General features: G+C 40.9%; 1 protein-coding gene across 7 annotated transcripts in view; it reads right to left on the bottom strand.

Annotated features, from left to right (window-relative positions):
• Positions 1-20,835, bottom strand: part of MAPKAP1 (MAPK associated protein 1) — a 249,295-nt gene that overhangs the window by 80,090 nt on the left and 148,370 nt on the right. For all 7 annotated transcript variants that reach the window (XM_046022726.1, XM_046022730.1, XM_046022729.1 and 4 more), the window contains one exon: positions 19,025-19,134. In XM_046022726.1, the coding sequence (XP_045878682.1) occupies positions 19,025-19,134 (110 nt within the window). The remainder of the gene's footprint in view (positions 1-19,024; positions 19,135-20,835) is intronic.

The raw sequence follows: 20,835 nt of genomic DNA, 5'->3' as shown, positions 1-20,835 counted from the left end.
AGACTTCCTTTCTTTAATCTGGCCTTGACCTTCATGTCTCATTCAATTTAAGTGCCCTTGCCCCCAGCTCAGCCCTGCCCAGAACCCTGCCCTGGGCTTAGTACCCTGCTGGGTTCTCAGTGTGCCTCTCAGAAAACTGGTCCTGCCCTTGATGCCACCTACCTGCCTGGATCTCTCTGTGTATAAGTTACACGTGTAGTTTACCTGAATTCAACTGGAATTGTTTGGTAAAATTGAGGAAAAACAGAGAGTTAAGAATAACCAAAAAGAACAATTTAAATAGTTCTTAAATAGCACTCTCAGTGATTCAGTGAACCCCAAGAGTGAATTGTGAGCGGGGGAGCCTTATTCATCTTTGCAGTTACAGAGCTTGGCAAATGTCTGATGAATGACTTACTGAATTAATTGGGTGCATGGCAGTATCTGTTTTGTAGCTCCTCTTATAGTGTGAACGTCTTTCTGTGACAAGTACTTTGATTTTAGCATTTAAAGATACGGATTTTTAGTTTCATTGGTTCTCATCCTAGAAAAAGAGGTTAGCTATGTTGGACTTAATGAGAAAAACTATAGTATGCAGGCCTCTAAGAGGCATTTTTTTAAAATAAAGATTTTAGTTATTTATTTGAGAGAGAGAGAGAGAGAGCGCGCGCATGAGCAGTGGGAGGGGCAGAGGGAGAGGGAGAAGCAGAGTCTCCGCTGAGCAGGGAACCCAATGTGGACTCAATCCCAGGACCCTGGGATCACCATCTGAGCCGAAGGCAGATGCTTAACTAACTGAGCCACCCAAGTGCCCCTACAGGAATTTTTAAAGGGATTTTTTTTGTAGAGGTAATTTTGACAACATGAGTTTTGCTCACCTGTTGCCTTTGTGCCCTGACCCCGCGTGGAACACTGCTCTCTGTATTTCTGTCCCTGGATGCTGACCATCATCTGCTTCCCTGGTCCCTGCTATATGGACCTGCAATTTCCCCTCAGCTGTGTCCTTAGGCATCAACTGCCCATCTGCCTTTTTCCCTGTTTGGGGGGAATGAGACCCTTCAGAGATCATTTCCACCTGCCAACTCAGCTCTTCTCTGCCTACCCGTCCACCTTCCAACCACCACTGTATCAGCTAGGGCTGTGTTTCAAGGTGGGAACACAGGCATCAGTAAGCACTTTTCTTACTGCTAGTACCCTGTCTGGCCCCATAATAGCCATTTGGGCTCCTGCTTCAATACTTTCCCCTGGACTGGTAGGACCGTAATGGCATGGTTCAAATCCCAGCTCCACTAAGCTTTTTAAGACCTTGGGAAATTACCTAAGTGCTCTAAGCATTGTTTCTTTATCTCTAAACTGGGAATGATGATAATTTCTAGAGCATGAAGTTGTTACATGGATTAAATGAGATAGTAACAATGTAAAAGCACTTAGTCTGGCGCGTGGTAAGTGCTCAGTAAATAGCAGCTATTTCATACTATATTAATACAATTTTACACATTTCACCATGTTCAACTATGAATCTATCAAATCGGCAAGAAGCTGAGTTATAGATCCTATTTTAAACCAATTGTGACTGACAACCCAACATGCTAAAATATGCTTCTCCTTGTGCTAAACACACCAAACAAGAAGGTAAGAGCAATGGAAAAAAGATGGCCGCAGAGGAGGGAGAGGAGTCATGGCTGCCAGCCATCTTCCTTCCTGGGAGTTTTCCTTCTTGTTACATCTATTATCTGGGAGCTGGGCTGCCCTGCTGGCTTTCCATTTGCCTTGCTAATAACAGTAAATCCAGCAGCTTCCACTGCAGCTCCTGTCTCCTTCAGCTGACTCCGAGGCCAATCAGCATTTCCTCTCTCCTAATGTCAGATGTTCCCTGGGAAGTCCTGCTGAAGAGAAAATTTATGACAAAAGTTTCTCCAGCTTTTAACCCTTCTGCCTATCCAGCTCCAGATGCAGAGCCTCCAGAGGAATGCTAGGTCATTCTTACATGTGCATACCTATGTTCTCACTGAGGCTTTGCTGCTCTGACAAGGGGCCTCAGACCCCTGGAAAAGCTCAAATGAGCAGCTGGGCAGACAGATGCACACATTCTGGGCCATACCTAACATGGGCTAAATTGGAGCTGGGTTCCTTAGTAGCTAGGGTCTCTGTTGAGTCAAAGCAGTCATACTCCTAAAAACAAAGTGTTATATCACAAAATTGTGATATGGCTGGGTTTCATAACAATGAAATTGAAGAGAGGGGACAGGACTAACATTTAGTGAGGAATAAAGTAATAACAGCTAAGTGTTCAGTGTTTCACACGGATTTCTATTTAATTCTCACTACAATGCTATGAAGACGACAGTGTTCTCATTTAGAGATTAGGAAAGTGAAGTTCAAACAGGCTAAGAAACCTACTAAAGAGCTAGAAAGAATAACAGGAGCCAAGAGTAGAACCAGGGAGATGTTTCTAGAACATCTAAGGTATTAAGCTCCCACAGTTAAGACTACCAAGCAGCAGCCTGTGATCTAGCTGTGACTTTATTTCACTAAGGAGCAAAAGAAAGCAAGGAACTCGGGGAGGGAGAATGACCTGACCAAGGTTACCTAGCTAGGAGTGGTGGGGCCAGCTTTGAGCCAATAGAGGAGGCACAGTGTTCTGATCCACACCAGTAAGCCCTGAAATAAACCCTCCAAGGGCTGCGGAAGATGAGACAGCACCGATTCAGGTGCTGAGGGCACAAGGGGGTGGCACGGCACGGTCTCTGTCGCTAGAGAGAGAACAATGGCTGTCGGCTGAGAAGCAGGCTCTCTGGCGAGGGCGGCGGTGCTGCGGCAGCCACCGCCAGCCCCCACAGACCTTCTGTTCTCAGCACAGAGGGGTCTCATCGCAGGGTTTTCATTTTAAGTAAGTTTGAATCTTTGCGGATAGCTACATTCTAGCTCATTGGGCTTTTCCTTGACCTCCTCTCCACCTTTCCACAGAAGTTAGATGGTATACTTAACCAGATTAGTGAGTCAGTAAACTAATTTTTGTCCCAATTTGGAAAAAAACAAAACAAAACAAAAACAAATGTACATGTGACAGCTGTTCAGAACTCTAATGTTATGGAAAAGCAGCTGTTTTCGTTTATATTTGAGATACTAGTCATCCTTAGGATGGGGCAAGAGTACTCAGCTAACAGCTTGTGCTTTCACCTGCGGAGAAAACAGGTCACAGAGACAAGATGTTGGCAAAATCACACTATAATGGTTGTACTCATCCAACATGCCAGTCTTAAAAGGTTTGGAGATGTTTGCAATGGGAAGCAACTATTTAATAACTGCATTCTCACAGAAAACTGACATCCACAAAATAAAATGGATTGTGGCTTTTAGGAGAAAGGAAGTTACCAAACAAAGTCCATGTGAGCAAGGGAAAGAATGAAATCTTTCTAAGCTCTAGAATTTGAAAGTAAGCAATCTTTTTTTTTACAAATTTTAAAAACTATTTGTACTTTTCGCAAAGGAACATGTATAGTTGACTTCTTTTTTTTAAACATCTTAATTTTATTGTATATTTTCATGTCCGAAGATTCATCGTTTATGCACCTCTTACACTGTATAGTTGACTCTTAAACAACACAAGGGTTGGGGCGCTGATCCCCCACATAGCCAAAAATTCAAACTTAACTACTAAAAGCCTACTACTGACTAGAAGGCTTACCAATAACACAAACAGTTGATTAGAACACATTTTATATGGTGTCTGTATCACACACATATATATGTTATGTTTTATATACCATATTCTTACAACAAAGCTAAAGAAGGAAAATACATTTATAGTACTGTAAAAAATCTGCACATAAATGGACCCATGCAGTTCAAACCCGTGTTGTTCAAGGGTCAAGTGTATATACAGTTTTATTTATTATTTTAATTTTTTTCCAGTGCAAAAAAGGTGTGTGTGTGTGTTTAAAAAGATTTATTTATTTATTTATTTATTTATTTATTTATTTATTTATTTATCTGACACAGAGAGAGAGAGATCACAAGTAGGCCGAGAGGCAGGCAGAGAGTGAGAGGGGAGCAGGCTCCCTGCTGAACAGAGAGCCGGATGTGGGGCTCAATCCCAGGACCCTGAGATCATGACCTGAGCCAAAGGCAGAGAGGCTTAACTTACTGAGTTACCCAGGCACCCCCAAAAGGGTGTTTTTATTAAAGCACAGGGATAGGACCTGTCGACAGCTGCTTTATATAGAAGTAAATAATACCACAAGTCCTATAGCGAAAAAGTTAATTCCCTGCATATCCCTGAATCCCCTCTTACAGGCAATCACTTCAAAAAATTTTGGCTATTTCTTCTGGTACTCACCTTCCTATTTTTTATTAGCATTCTTACTCAGCTATTTTAAAAATGGTTATAAATATCAGATAAAAAAATATCAGATAATACATTTTAACTTCTGCTGTGGGAGGTAAGGTAAGGAATCTGCGTGAGCTTTACCTTTCACACAAAACACAGCCATGCTTTGGAAAGGAGTTTGCTTTAATTTTCTTTTTCTGGAATAGAGTTTTTGCAGTAGCTTCTTCCTGTTGGGTACCCTTACTTGATTATCATTGCTTAAAATGTCTGTTTTTGCTATATCCCACTGGCTCTCCGAGGACTCATTAGAGATTCATGTCTTGGGAACCTGGGAGGCAACACTAATTTCAACTGATGTGCACTGTGTTTCATTTTTAAGACATTTACATTTTCACTCGATGATTTAATTCTCAGAGGAAGTTTGATCTCCAATAATCAAAGTGCAGTGACTCTATTCCTGAACAGAAAGTGGGTAGCCTTGGGCCTGGGCTGGCAGGGAGCAAAGCAGCTGTGGGCTGCAGATTGGCTTTCACTGCTTCTCCTTTGCTCATTTCACATGTTAGTCACCAACTCCAGGCCAGCTAGAGTACTGGCAAACAAAAAGGAACCTGTTCTCCCTAAAGGACTTTCATTGTACTCAAATGAAAGCTCAATTCCCCCCATCCCAAAGGAAAAGGAGGGTCCTCATCCTTTTCCTTGGTAAGGTACATAACAACATCCGGTAAGATCAATCAATGTAGTAGGAACTCACCAGGGCAGGCGCATGGCGCCTCTGATGCAAGGCTGAGTGGCTAAGGGACAATGTTCCCTCTAGCAGTTTCCAAAGCCCAAGATACGGCCTGTACCTCTTAATTGACGCTGTTGCTCTGGGTGTGATGAGTCACTCACTGCTCACGAATTCACCCAGCCATCACTGTCCTGTCCACGTCTCCCTGCATCAGGGAGTGATGTTGGTAATCAAGTAGCAGCAGACGCGTGGAAACTTGCTAAAGTGGAAAGATTGAGGTAAAGCGCGATCCTGGAGGCAAGAGGGACTCCTTTCGGGAGGAGCGCTCACAAAACTGGAGACTCAAAGAAGTCTTTTTAGTTGGAAAATGGACAGGCTAAGAGCCAGAAGGGACTATCCCTATCAAAAGTACTTGCTGGGTGGTCTGTTTTTATTGACTACCCCACTAAAATGAGAGTGGAGAGCAGGCCCTGCCATCCTTATACACTGACTAAAATGTAGCAGAGACCCCATAAATATTTACTGAGTGATGAGTCTGGATTTGGATACACTGTACTTTAGGATTCTTTAAGACTTAAATCATACTTTGTCTTACTTTTATCTTAATTCACATTGTTCTATTAAATGTAGTGTGCAAAAAAAAAAAAAAAAAAAAGGAGGCTGGGGTTCTGTCATGATCCAATATCTCTGTGACCCAGTGATGACAGTTCTGGGGAAGGTTGGGGAGCTCCGCAGACCACCCTGTATCTTCTGTAGTACTTGGGCTTCAACCACATCTCTCTGACCTTCTGTTTGAAAAACTGGTTTGATGGCACAGTAAAATCTATCCACCTTGCTGACTGTGATCAGTAGCTAGGTAATGAGAAGTCGGAGCTGATACTTCCTTTCCGCAGACCTGCCTCCCAGTGCCACGCCACTGCCTTTTCCTGATTTTAAGTCATCTCTGTCTCTGGGTACTATTGTTACTGGAAGACAGAAGAAATATCCTGACTGATTAGCTATTTTTCTTCTTCTTTTCTTAATGCATTTAAAGGCACTGTAGAAAGTACTGGTATTTGTAGCTCACTCAAAAAGGAAAAACTCCTTGTGGAAAGTCATCACTGTAATTGTTAAAACTGCCCTTTCCACCGTGTAGGGGAGGAGACTGGCTCTAGTGTCACGCCTCTGGGAACATTGAGATAGAGGCGGGGTGTCTCAGGTCTCTGGGCTGGTCTGAAAGAGGTCTTCTATGAGACTGTAGCTCATATAAAGTGGTAATTTTTCATGAAAATGGCCAAACCCAGCCTTGGCAGAGGAAGGGTTTTCCTTACAACTACTAACAGGATAAATACATGAATGGCCTGCCTGAAGAAGCAGGCCTTCTGCTTCCTCTGGGGGAGACAAAGACTCTTCATGGAGAGTGTAAGGGGCAGACACAGCACTTCAAACCTCCCTGTAACTTCTGTAATCATTCCTCAAAAATCACACAGATGTTTCATCATATTTCCTCTTTTAAATGTTTTCTAAGAAGCAGTAACAGGCTTTGTGAGCTACTTGGCTGTTAATACAAAGGCTTTTTATAATCACCTGTAAACACGTTTGTTACAGATAACTGTAATTTGTTCGCTTTCTCTCTAGAATCTTCCATAGAGTAAATGAAATTTGCTGATATCCGCTACACGATGAATGTGCCTGTGACCATTTAACCACCCCTACATACCTGACATGGGTTTTCTTGGTCATCAAAAATCATTAGAGTTGGCTCTCCGGATCTAGTTTTCTCCTTGTTCAAAATAAAGGGTGCTTCCAGCAGACCCATATCCGAACACAATTCAAAGGCTGGTTCTATCACAGGGTATGAGCTTTCTACAGACTTCATTCGTTGCAAACAAAAGACACAGGCAAAGGCCAGGTCATATGGGTAGAAAAGAAAGTAAACCAAAACCTCAAAAGCCAGATTTTATGGTGTGCTTGGTGCCATCGTAGCAACAGGGATAAAGGCAGCTGACATCCACTGAACTACTATGAACTGTTTCATATGCATCCAGTCAAAACAACAGCCCTGCCAGGCAGGCATTATTATCCTTGTTGACAGAAAAGATAACCAAAGTGAAAAAGGTCTGATGACTTGTCTAACCTTATAGCTTGTGTGGAAAGGCAAGCCAGGGTGGAGATTTGGGCTGGTTTAGGTCCAAAGCCTGTACTCTTTCCACTGAATCATGCTGCCATGTCCAAATGAAGCAGGTGCACTTGGTCTCTCGAGGGAGAAACGCATTCCTGCCTCCACTGACATGTGGACCCGGGGACCTTAGCCGGTAGGAGGAATACGAACCTTGGCATCATACATCTACGTTTAAATCCCAGTTCCCCAACTTACTAGCTGTCTGACCTTGGACAAGTCCTGCAGACTCTCTGAGCTTTAGCGTTCTTTTTTATAAAACAAAAATAACAACCAATTCACTCGATTTAAGGATTAAAAGACATCACTATAAAAAGTGTTTGGCAGATTGCCTGGCAAATTTTTAATATTCAATTAAGTAGTAACAACTATTATATTTTCATAACTCTATATGCTACTTAAAACCACAGGTCCATGGAAGAAACTATTACCACAAAGATGTCATTTAACATATGAAGTAATGAAAGATAAAATACCCTATAGGAAGTAAAGATTAGGGTTTTCCATGCCACAAAGATAATTATTCATAAGTTCAGAAATTTAAATTAATAAGCAGAACCTAAAATATATATATTTTATTTTTATAAGTTCTTTCCTAGTTTATTATAAACATTTTTAAAACAGAGGAGTTGAAAGAACTGTACATTGAAAACCCATATACCTACCACTTAGATCCTACAATTGGCAATTTCACCGTGTTTGCTTAATCATATATCCATTCACCAATGCATCTTTTAAAAAAATGCATTTCAAACCAGTGAGCAGACAATAGTACATTCAGTGTGCATAATGTTAACTTTTATCTAACATTTGTTTGAGATTCTCTTTTTACTTTTAGGTAAAATTTTCATACAGTGAAATGCACAAATCTTATGAGTATCATTTGACAGTTCCAACAAATGTATACATTTGTGTGATACCAGCTCCTGTCAATGTACAGATTACTTTTATTCCAGAAAGTTCTCTCACTTGCATTATAATTTAAATGGAAAAGTTGCAGTACAGAGAAAAAACACTGGGCTTAAGAATCAAGGGGTACAGGTTCAAATCTCATCTATGTCACTCATTAGAATCCACACAAGAATGTGTGCACATACACACAATACACACATAAATGGCCTTGGTTTTCTCAACCATTAAAAAAATAGATAATGTCTATTTCACAAGGTCTTTGTAAATACAAAAATACAGTAAGCGTTCAATAGATGTACCAAAGGATACTTTTTCTCCTAGTCCCCCTCACAGTTCCCCTGAGTCCGAGGATGTTGCCTTCAAAAAGAAAACGGTAAGGACAAAAACCCAAACCCAACCAGTTAAATGAGAGATGAGGGAACAGGGCATCTCTCTGCATAGGCAGTCCTCTCCCAATTTATCCACTCTGACTTCAGCTAATTAAACATCTGTCTCAACGGTGTCCTCAGCAAATTAGTCATCCCCACTTTGTGACACTGATTGTTGGTTGCAGTCTTTTCCCCACTTGCTACCATTCCCAGAAACTTCTAGGAGTTAACTCACCAGGCACATGGCAAGGAATGATGCAGGGTCCCCATTAACCCCCCACAGTTGCCCTTGGTGCCAGTGCTGTTTATAATGCTGCCAGACGTGTCCTTAGATGTGCCTCCCCAAAATAAACCTGTTAAGGGGTGACAACTTCTTGGTCTACATTTCTGATTTCCAGATTATGATGCGTTTTCTAAGTACCATATACACGTACCAGACTAAAATAAACTATTTAACAGGAAGTCTGTTGTTTCAAATAGTTTTGTGACAAAGCAGGCAAGTAACAACATAAGGTCCTAAATGAGGTGAACTGAAGTCTAGTGAGTTATCAGCTACCTCTCTCCAACCACATAAACAGAAGCTCTGCTGGGGAATGAAAGGCAAACAAGTAAGATGGCCTGGGCTGGATGTGTGTCTCTCCTCTGTATCAGGGATGTGTGGTGTGTGTGTGTGTGTGTGTGTGTGTGTGTGTGTGTACATACACCTACTGGGGCAGGAAAGGGGGTGGTAGGGTGAACTGTATGCTAAACTACAGGGTCCTTCTTAAAAACATTTTTGTGAAATTAGGCTTCTCAATTTCTCATCCCACTAAAACAACTGACTTAAAAACTATCTTTTAGAAAGATAAATGGCAAATAAAAACACTTTTTAAAATGCTTAACTTTACACAAAAGCCCCAGAAATGCAAATTAAAATGCAATATTAACTGCTAGCCATCAGTTTGGCAAAAATTAAAGATTGATAACATCGGTGTTAGTAAGGCGGGGGGGGGAGAGGCTCTCATATATTCTTGGAGTGTCAAAGAATCGGTATAAACTTTTTAAAGGGCAATTTGTTTTTCTCAACATTTTAAGTAAGTAAACTTCTGACAAGCAATCCCATATTTAACATCTAGCACAAACGTGCCATGAATATTCATACCAGATTGTTCACTCTGTTTGTGCAAAACTGGAAATTTGGAAATAATCTAAATGCCCAACAACAGAGAGCTAAGTTAAATAAATGTAACTAGAAAGATAAAACTGCAATATTCGCTCTAACATAGTTTAAAGCTTATGACATAATACTGAGTGAAATACAAATGCAAAATCATACACACTGTGTGGTACCCTTAAAAATCATTATGTGGATACAGTTTTTACAAGTTCATTTAACAAACATTTATGGAGCGTCTTCTGTTTGACACTCTGCTAGATGTTGGGTATATAGTGATTTAAAGAAACCAAAAACAAAAAAAAGGGTACTGCCCACATGAAACTTAGAGCCTGTATGTCTGTCTGTGTATGAACTGGATAAAAAAACCAAGGGTTCACACCAAATAAAGTCAGAAGAAACCTTGACACACTTACTTTTTACTTCATGCATTTTCTAAATGTTTGATTTTTTTTTTCAACCAGCATTTATTTTATTAAAAAGCAATCTTCAAAAGCCTATCTTCTACCGCCACCTGGTTTTAATATTAACACCAGAATGGGTGGCAGCTTCAAGGTATTTCAAAGTATTTCTCCTCAAACTGCATTCAGCTCTAATAAAAGAAATCAGATTCTACTATGGTGTCCGTCCCTCTGCTTCCTGTACTGAGTACCATCCTCTTCTCTCCACGCCTTAATTCAGGCCTCATCATCCGTTGGATAGAGTCCTCAAGAGCCTCCTCACCGGTGTCTCTGCCTCCTGTTTTATGTCCTCTAATCGATTTTTATCATGCAGACAGTGTGTTTTCTAAAAGAAATTCTGACTATATTGCTCTCTGCCACCAGAATAAAGTTCAAATTCAACACGGTTTTCAAACATGACCTGGTCCCAAACGACCACTTCAGCCTCATAATGCCCCACCCCCCTAACTCCTACTCTACTGCTTATTATACTGAGTTACATGTGGTTTCCAGAAGGCATCAAGCTCTCTCAACTCACTCCTTTAGCCTAAATGCTCTTTCCCAGCCCTCTTCATCTGGTCAGTTTCCACCATCTTCAGATTTCACCTGGAGGTTCTCCCTGACTCTCGACGACTGGACTAGGGCTCCCCTCCCACAATGTGTGTACCCAGGCCCTACACTGATTTCCACTGATCACGTGCATGGTATTGTAATTGCCTGTTTGTCTCTCTCCCAGAAGAACTAAATAGTAAGCTCTGGGAGGGTAAGGACCATTTCTTGGCTTCAACAAAATCCCCAGTGTCTACACAGTGTCTGCTGAAAAATAAGCCCCCAGTAAGCAAACACAGCTCTCCTAGTTTTGAGTACCTTATGGGGCCCTGCCTGATCGGATCTGGCCCCTGCCTGGCTTCTGCAGCTGACCCTCTGCCCTGTTCTGCTCCACTCATTTGGGATATCCATGTTCCGTTACTACATCTCAAAACGTCTCTGCCTGGAATGTCCTTCCTCTCACTTACCCATCTGGCAAAATTCTATTTAATCTTCAAAAAACTACCAAATCCCTTACTCCAGAGCATCTTTCCTCAGGCCCTGTCTCACCCAGTAGTTTTAAGTACTCCCTAATCTATGCTGCTTTAGTAGGTTACGTATTTCTCCTTGTGAATTTGCCATATTTTACTGCCCCCTTTTCTCAATCTGTTTTCTCACTGTGATTCCACCTGATTCGAGCACAGGGCTGGCCCAGAGCAGGAAGCGAGGCACGGTAACCACTGAAGTCAACAGGGTCTGTCAGAGCCACATTGTGGAGCTGTAGAGGACACCTGCCCCTTCCCACAGTGCCCCAGGTGACCCCTCCCTCAACCTCTCCTGTGTCACAGCTGAGGAAAGCATGGCTCAGAGAGGTAAGTACAGGATTATGCGTTCTGTTACCATAGTTCTTCATTCTAAGATGCATTTTTTCCTACTTTATAACATCTCTAAAATTAGGCTACAGCTTACAATCAATATGTACATTGAATGCAGTATTTCTTTATTTTTTTTTTCCTGAAAAGCTATTATTAAATTAGTGATGCTCTAGAATTAGTCCCTAGTGGTCCAGAGAGAGGTCCTTCCTCTGACTTCAAAATATATGTGCCTCCTGCGGCACCACACAGCCTGTCAGGAGAATAGGTCTTTTCTCTTTCTTTCATTCGGCTTTTGCTTTAATCTAATCCACGTTTGTGACTGCCCCAGATGGAGTGAATGAATAGATTTTGTGATGGAAAAGGAACTTCTGAAAGATTAGCGACTAGCAGGAAGAGTAAACGCTGGTCAAATGTAGTTTTGGCGAATGATATATTTCAGGTTTTTCTGATGTGGCGGTTGTGAGAGCTCATAACACCCTTCTAAAATAATTGGGTCTCTAAAGTGGTTCCCAAAGATTTTTGCCTGACATAAATTCTCTAAATTTCCAGGCTTCCTAGATAAAATAGTTGACTGCAATGCCATCTTTAACATGCTCTGCTCTATTCTCAAAAAGATCCATTAGGAGCCTCAGAGCACTCCAGACAGGGGGAAGCTCAGGGGGGAAGAGACAACAAGATAAAGAGGCAGAGAGAAGAGGGAAGGAGGAATATTTAACTTGGAGCTTCTTGCCTGGGGCATTTCGGAGTTAGACATTTAAACACTTTAGCTGCCCTAATTTTCTCTATCGTTTTCCTACTGGGTCACTGGGTACCGAGTACCAGGTCTTCATGTCTCTTCCGGCCTCCGTGCATGAGTGGCATGCAGTGAATGATTATTTATTATTTCATGAGGAGGAGCAGTTTTCCATAGAAATTACTGCCTTTTTGACTAAGAACATTTATTTATTTATTTTGTAAAGATTTTATTTATTTATTTGACAGACAGAGATCACAAGTAGGCAGAGAGGCAGGTAGAGAGAGAGAGGAGGAAGCAGGCTCCCTGCTGAGCTGCAGGGCTCCATCCCAGGACCCTGGGATCATGACCCGAGCCGAAGGCAGAGGCTTTAACCCACTGAGCCACCCAGGCTCCCCGAAAAAGAACATTTAAACAGTCCTATTTACATTTTCTTCTTCTTCTTTTTTTTTTTTCTTTTAAAGGATTACCTGCTACAGCATAAGGAAACCACATGTCTGTGTTTCCGGCTCGCAAATTACTTTCATAGAAGAATGGTTACTAGATTTTCCATCTCTACAATTACACATGGAGGAAGACTCTTCAATTCTACAGCAAGAAGATTCTTTAGCTTACTTCAGCCTTTGGAGAACATTTCAGGTTAGAAGAGTGTTAGAGACCCGACTCTCTCTAAAACATACGGGTTTCTCTTTTCCACAGGGCAGCTCAGGACAGGTGTATGTTGCTTTAAGAAAGCCAGACATAAAACATTAAAACTGACAGCAATACAGACAAACTGTGCAATTACAAAAAGAATTCCTGGCTTTATATCCAGATTCACCACAGGGTTCCTTTAAATGCTGCACTTCCCTAGTGCATTTAGATCTTAGAATCAATGAACATTTCTGTTTACAGAATTTTAAATTTGTTCTCCCATTAGGCTTCTAATAAGCAACATGGTACAATAAAAAGTGTATGGGCTTTGAGGTCAGAAAAGCCTGGGCTCAGTTCAGATTATGCTATTTACTTACTGTGGAAATTTGGGTAACTTTAAGTCCTTTTAGAGCTAAGGAAGGCTCAGAGAGGTAAGCATATGATTACATACATAGTTCTCAACAGTTCCTTAATTTTAACATGCACTCCCTCCCCCAAGCATTTCTAAAGTCTCATCTGTAAGACAGGCATAACAAAATCTACTTTTTCGGGGTGTTTGTAGATTAAATGAGATAGTATATATAAGTACACAAAGGTACTCAATAAATCAGCTCTTCCCCCATTGGAAGGAAGCATATATCGGGGAAAGACCAACTCTTTTTCTGACATACAAATCCCCTTAAAACATCACTGATAATTAATAATTAGTATGCTACTTTCTAGGTCTACCTGGCATGATAGTAAGGTCTCCCAAGCGAGGTGTTGCAGAAAGGATGTCAGAGATTGGCCCTGCTGTTGTCTGTCTATTAATTCGAGCAGGTCCACATTAAGTTACAGGCTCCAAATCCTACCCTGGCTTCCCAGGTTCTCCGCCTGGTCTGTCTATATTTCTCTGTCATATTGCAATGATCAATTCTGCACTTCTTTCCAATTCTTTTCTTTCTTTGTGTTCATATTCTTTGTATGTCTCTTCCCTTCTTTGGGCCTCAGTGTTTTACAGTAGTTAGAAGTTTGGGTTTTATTCTGAAAGTCTCTGAAGGATGTAGAGCTGATATGATCTGATTTATACTTTAGAAGAACCCTCTCACTGCTGTGTAGACAAAAGACAGGAGAAGGACAAGAGCAGAGGCAGGAAAACCAGAAAAACTGCTATTTCAACAGTCTGGGTAAAGTCATAGCAATCTGGACTCATCCAGTGGAGATGGAAAAGACTGAATAAATTCAGGATATATTCTGAGAGGATCTCCTAATGGGTAAGACATGGATGGGGACTTTGCCCAGGAAACAATTCAAGGGTCAATTTCACTACTTTTTTGGGTAGGTAGGGTGGGAGGGGGAGAGAGTGAAGTAAATTAACTACAAAGAAATCTGAAATGTTCTTTTTATATTAAAGTATAGTAAGCCTTTAATAGCCACTGCTTTGAATGACACTGGCCCTCCCCAACTCTTCACAGCTTAAATGTCAAAGTCACAATTTAAATGTCAGTTTCTCAGGGAGGAGTTCCCTTACCATCCTATATGTTGCATCTTATTATTCTCTCTCAGCCCTTCATATTTACCTTCCTTCTAAAATGTAAGTTCCTCCTCAGCAAGGGCCTTGTAAATCTGCCTTCCATTGTCTCCCTGTACCCAGCACAGGTCTGACACATGAGAACACAGGATGAATGAAAGTACAAATACAGTATGGATCAAAATTTACATTTTACATGAATCTTTAATACAAAACTTGAGAGTCCAGTGATATCATCACTAGCCCTCTTTCTGATCAGAACCCTGCACCCTGCGATTGCTGTTTGCTCACCTTCTCTGAGCTCAGCAGTATTTTAGGGAATAATGTAGAGGAGTCCTGGTCTAGACCATGTCACTAATGACATTCTAGGTGCCTTGTGAAAACACAGCACATTAGCAAACAATAAGGTGGTCTGGTCTCTAAACAAAGCTAACATTTATCTTTCAAAATCTAGGTGAAATTTTATAAGGGAAAAACAAAAATGAATGTCGTAACTTTTATTAATACTACTACAAGAACATTTCAAAAGGACTTTCAGATTAATAAAAATTTGTCTTTCACATCAAAAGGCAAGAATGAACAAAGGTAAGAAAAAGTTAACATGCTTCTGGTTCAATCTCTCAGCAGATGATAAAGAAAAACAAAAACACCTTCATTTCAAAATGACAACAAATCCTGAAACAGAGCCACACAGAGAACTATTCTGCTTGGAATATCCCACGTCAAAGCCCTCTCTCTTTTGTAGACCAAGAGTTAACTATGTTTCTGTGTCAATGTCAAACTGAAATTGTATCTGCCTCCACTTCTTAGGCATTCCTGCCACACCCAACACCACGCTTCAGGAGGCTGGTAAAGGTTGGTGGGTGATAGCATTTTTCAACAACAACAAAATACTAAGAGGCTCAGAAGGTCACTGACTGTGAGGGTGAACTTGACCAAAGGAGAACTTGATGGCTAAGGGTTTTACTCACTAAATAACAAGATCCATATATTTTACCAGCTAAATCAAGGGGCCTGACTGGCTACTCTTCATTATGTCAAAAACTCACCCACACAACTATAAAAATAAGTAAAGAGGGTCCAGCTAACTCTTCCAAAACCATATTCTCCATTTACAATTCTCTTAAACAGTGGGGACTCTCTGCCAGTGCAGGTAGCTTCCAAATGTCAAGTGGGTCAGTAATAAAATGAAAAGCTGCAGAGAAACTTTTTTAAAAGAGACATTTAAAAATGGGCTTAAAAAAAAAAACGGGCCTTAGCAGAGAACTGACTGGAACACACTGTGAAAAGATTACTCTGGTTCAGTACATGAATATTAATAGAAAAAAACCCTGCAGTGTTCATAAATAGTTATGATGATGATAATTACAAATAATGCAAGTCAAAATTCTAGATCAGTTACAAGTGCCTATAATGATAGTCTATCCATACCAAGCAAAAATATTTTAAAACCCTACGGGTTTAAAAAAAAAACCAAAAAACAAAACAAAACAAAAATCCCCTATGGGTTTCCACTGACAAACCAATCTACCTAAACAAAGAAGACTTCTTTTGCTCAGATGTCTGTCACCTTCCAATTTTTTACAAATGAAAATCGGGGGGTGCCAGACGGAAGGGCAAGAGTACTTAAACATTAGAACAGTCATTAAACCCACATCTGGGTTTCATAATAAAATAGTTTAGGTTCTCAATTTATGATTACTGTGAAATGGAAAGTTGTATGGTCAGTCTGGAAAAAAGAGAAGAGAGGTTAGAGGTTTGTGGGTAAGCAAAGGAAGTGCACTGTCAGCCTGGAAAAGGATTTCTGAAACCTTGTTCTTAGTACAACTAACCCCTAATGAACGAGTAGTGAGACCTCTCGCCTCCACATGATCCATGTTGTTTAATCTCGCCTCTCACTTCAGTTAAGTAAGAGCAGCAAAGAGACAAGTGCTGCTCTGGACTCCCTCAAGCAAAAGCAGTTTGGAGAGAGGGCTGAGTGCTCCACTGCTGTCCTGGACATGGGGTGAGGCAGATCCCTTCTTGCAGAGGTTGCGGGGGTCGCCGCAGACACTCAGCAAGTGGCGGTTGAACGTCTCTAGCCTGGCATCTCCTGCCACCAAGTTCTCGAGTTCAGGACTGAGTTCACGTGTCATAACGTGTATAAGCATTTCATAGCCAAGAGTGAGGACTAACAGCCTTTTTTTTTTTTTTTTTTTTTTTTTGAAGTAAACATCCGTGTGGGGCACCTGGGTGGCTCGGTCGGTTAAGTGTCTGCCTTCGACTCAGGTCATGATCCCAGCATCCTGGGATTGAGCCCTGCATCAGGCTCCCTGCTCAGTGTAGAATCTGTGTCCCCCTCTCCCTCTGTCTGCTGCTCTGCCTACTTGTGTCTCTCTCTATCTCTCTGTCAAATAAATAAATAAAATCTTTAAAAAAAAATCCTGTTGTTTCCACCTATGACAAGAGGATTTTCTTCTTTTCGTTAATTACCCTCCAAAACAAGCCCGCTCCACAATACAAAGTTCAAAACCAGAAAATACACGAGCTTTACCAAGCTAACCTTAAGTCAACATCTTTGCTAAACTGGAGATCCTCTGTTTCGTGATACCAGATTTAATAAAGCAATAGAAAGAGCTTCCCATTTTATAGAGCTTTTTGGATTAAGAAAATGGACAGTAATTTATGTAAATACATCAATCTCAGATGACTTCTGTAGCATGAAAAGGAATAAATAATGCAGATCACTGTGTTTTGGATATGGCAAAGTCTCTGATGGAAATGGCAGGGATGTGTACACAAAGGTGAACATAAATAACCATGTGTATGATAAACGTGGTTGCTGGAGATGGACACAGATAAATAGGTACACAACTGGCAAGAGAGAGCTGCAGACAGAGGCAGACACTGGTTTAGCTGCACCTCAGCGAGTTCACAAAGGTTTCATGGTCTAAAAAAATCTGCGACAGCTGAATTTCTATTAAGAAGGTTTAAAAAGCTGGTTCCCACTCCTCTTGGACAACCTGGAATAATGCTATCTTTGAATACAATGAATGTGTCACCAAATGCACTACTGTGTAAAAAATTTAGGGTCCAAATGCAAGGAAAAAGCAGGATCCTAAAGGAAGATGAATGCTTATTAAATGTCTTTAAATATCTGAAGTTGTTTAAATGCTACTGGATTGGCACTTAGAACCCCCAAATATCTACTTTCCCCTGGGAAGGAGAGGCTATGCCTCTTCAATCATCCCTTAAATGTAAAGAGGTTTGACCCCCATGCAATGGATAAAAGTCACCCAAAAAATGAACAAAAGAGGTGTTTGGAAAAACCAGAACACCATTCATCCCAGCTAACGACTTGTTCATTATGAGTGATGATGGATAAAGACTTCTCATGCTGAGATGAAATCAAGATTTATATGCATTGTTTCCTCTCCCAACTTGTGGGAAGATCATCATCATTTAATTCTATCTCTGCGGCCAGTGATGGGCATCCAGAGAGCTGGTTATCAAACGGCGCAGTCAGCTGGCAAAAGCCGAAACGTGCAGTTGGCACATCTGGACAGAGCCGCCACAGCCGAGGGTGAACAATGACTCCTGGCAAGCATCCAAATTGCTTGCAGACGCTAGCAGGTCTCATCTACAACCGCCCCTACCAGCATCTCTCTCTCTCTCTCTTTTTTATGAGAATCAGATTTTCATTGCTCCATTCAATTGCTCTCCTCTGCCATTTTTTACAGCTCTTATCGTTCCCCTGGAATATGGCCTTGAGACAGCTCATCCGTGTCCTTCACTGTGTTATCTCTTCTAACTTTTATTAAAACTTCAGCTTTCATCTGAAGATAGCTAATTAAATCTGGAACAGATTATATGCCTCTCCTTAAAAAGAACACAAAACTATTTTCTTCAACCTGAGTAATGCATTTTTTCCTCTCCAGAAGATGAAACCAAAGGTGTTGAGGAAGTCTCATTTATTTACAAAGCGATGGTATTTGACATGTCATAGAGAGGTTGATTTATATTAAAGTTGTCTGTGGTATGACAAATCTTTGAGCTATTTCTCAAAATAATTATTTCTCAATACTGGTAATATTTTTTCCCTCATATCTTTTAAATATCATAGCTAGTACCATAAGCTTATTTTCTATACAAAGTTGGGTAATGAGGAATTAAAGATTAACAGGTATTTGTGCTCATCAAGTGATTTATCTTAAAAAAAAATTTTTTTTTTACAGTTGCCCTCATTTGGTAAAAATGAAGACTGTTTTTCTTTTACTGCATACCCCAAACACTAGCAACTGAAAGTTTCCCCCATGGAAAATTACATGAAAACATGAAATTAAAAGCAGTCCTTCAAATTTAGCATTTGGTTTTTAAGACAGCTTTACACCAACTAATAGTTCAAATAGATATATCTTAATCTGTCACACATTATTAATGGTAGAGCTTCCATAATCAATAGGAACACATTCTTCTCATACATGCCACCGACCCAAACCCTTCCATGGGCCAGGGGCAGTTTAAAAAAAAAAATTATTATTATTATTTTTTTTCCTGTAGATCTGCTAACCAAACCTTCTAGCAATGATATCTAAAACAATCCAGCCAGCCCTCCCTCACACACACAGACACACACACACATATGCACATACCAAACACTTTTAAACTAATGGTTAATTTTCTATTTCCAGGGTCTCACCTGAAATTTTCTGGGATCCTTTTCTTCGCTTCACTGCCTTAAGCAAGATTTCTTTCATGGTGACCTTTGTGTTGTCCACCTGAATAAGGGAGAATCCATGAGCAGCATTTCTGTAGGAAAAGACAAATATTAAATCACCACTAACATTCAACCAGAGGACTGCTACTGCGGTCTTCATTGTGTTTAATAAAGTTTTACTGAGTGTACCTCAAAGTGCCAGTTATTAAAAAAAAAAACAACAGACTAACTTCTAATGGGGGGGGGGGTGCTTTCTGGTATAAACAGTTCCAAGTGAAAGGACCGTCAGAGTTAGGAAATGTTTTGTCTAATTTATCTCAAATTGATTCTAATTGGTCTGTGTGGGTCACTAGTACCGTGAGTTACTCGTGTTGGCTCCCAAGCCAAATCCTGGAACACGATAGACAATAAACTTAGCTTGTGTCAGTAGATGTCACTGCAGGCAGATACTACCATCACATTAAAGCTCATGGAGCCCTACAGGAGAAATGTCATGGGGTGAGGATGGTGGGTGGTGGGGGAGTGGTGGGGGAGGATGACAGCCCAAAGCAATTTAGAATAAGGAAAAAAAGGCTCTTCCTAAGTGGCTAGTAAATAAGTAAATAAATAAATTTTAAATATATGTTCTATATATACTTCAGCAGGAATGTTTTAATCTACTTAGTCTTAGAAGGTCAAACAAAATATGAAATGAAGCATAAATAATTATAAGACAAAAACACTAAGACTACTTGGAAGCTTCTAGTCAGTCAAACTTGGAGGGAGTAGTTCATGCAGATAGGGGAAAATCTGGTAGGGAACAAGTACCCTAAAAACAGAAGCCCACCCCTGGGTGAGGGGGAACTTCACTAAGACTGTTAATTGCAGTAGCAAGTAGCACAAATACGACTCACTATGCTCGGGCACCAGAACAAAACAGGCCAATTCCAAGCAGCTCATCTAACAAATGGGACCCAAGTTTCCAACGATGGAACATGGGAATTACCACAAGGAGTTTGGTCGCATTCCCATTTCCTCATAAGAATCTCAAAGGAGAACACACAGCCAAAAAATATGGCAGAACTTCATACTGACAAGAAATCCGAAAGAAAAGCCAAGCCCCAAGCTAAGCCACGGAAAAGCTTCCCAATGGAAGGAGAGGCTGAGAAGAGGCCTTAAACCTCTTTGGGACCTAGTTTGGACTCAACCAGGTGGCTGGCTTTCCACAGGGGCTGGGGGGCCGATCTCAAAACCAAGGACCCAATTTGCTTCCCTAATACAAAGACATCTCCACACCCCTCCTCTCCATACGGCTTGCTGTTTAATCCTTGACATTCCATTTGTTAAAAAGCAAAAGCCGACGCTGGTCTAGCCAGCACGATCATCCATTTTAACTTGGTCAAGTTCTTGCTATTGAACAGCAGGCCTGAGAACTGTCAAGCTAATTTTACTGAACACTCTGTTACTGAATCATGCCTGAGCTCCAGCCATTCTTTACCTCAGAAGCTGGACCCCATCCCAGAACAATCTTTAAAAGTTTATTTTACTGATCAAAGCAAAATAAGAAATAGCTCTTTTTTTAAAAACTATATTTAGGGAGCGATGCAGTAAGTGATACTTTGGCAAGCACACTGAAATGTAAAGTGCCTTGTGCATTTATAAACTTGGGGGTATTTGCTCTGGCGCTAGGCCAGGGTGTGTTTGGAACAAACGCCAATCATCCGCGTTCAGGCTTGTCTTCCCCTGCTCGCTCCTCAGAAGTCAGTATGCGCTCCATCTGTGACAATATGTTGGGCGATGGGTGAGTGGGGCCT

The sequence above is a fragment of the Meles meles genome, chromosome 11 (assembly GCF_922984935.1).
Source record: "Meles meles chromosome 11, mMelMel3.1 paternal haplotype, whole genome shotgun sequence".
Taxonomy (NCBI): Eukaryota; Metazoa; Chordata; class Mammalia; order Carnivora; family Mustelidae; genus Meles; species Meles meles.
Note: the sequence above shows the minus strand (reverse complement) of the source record. Positions and strands in the feature narration are given on the sequence as shown.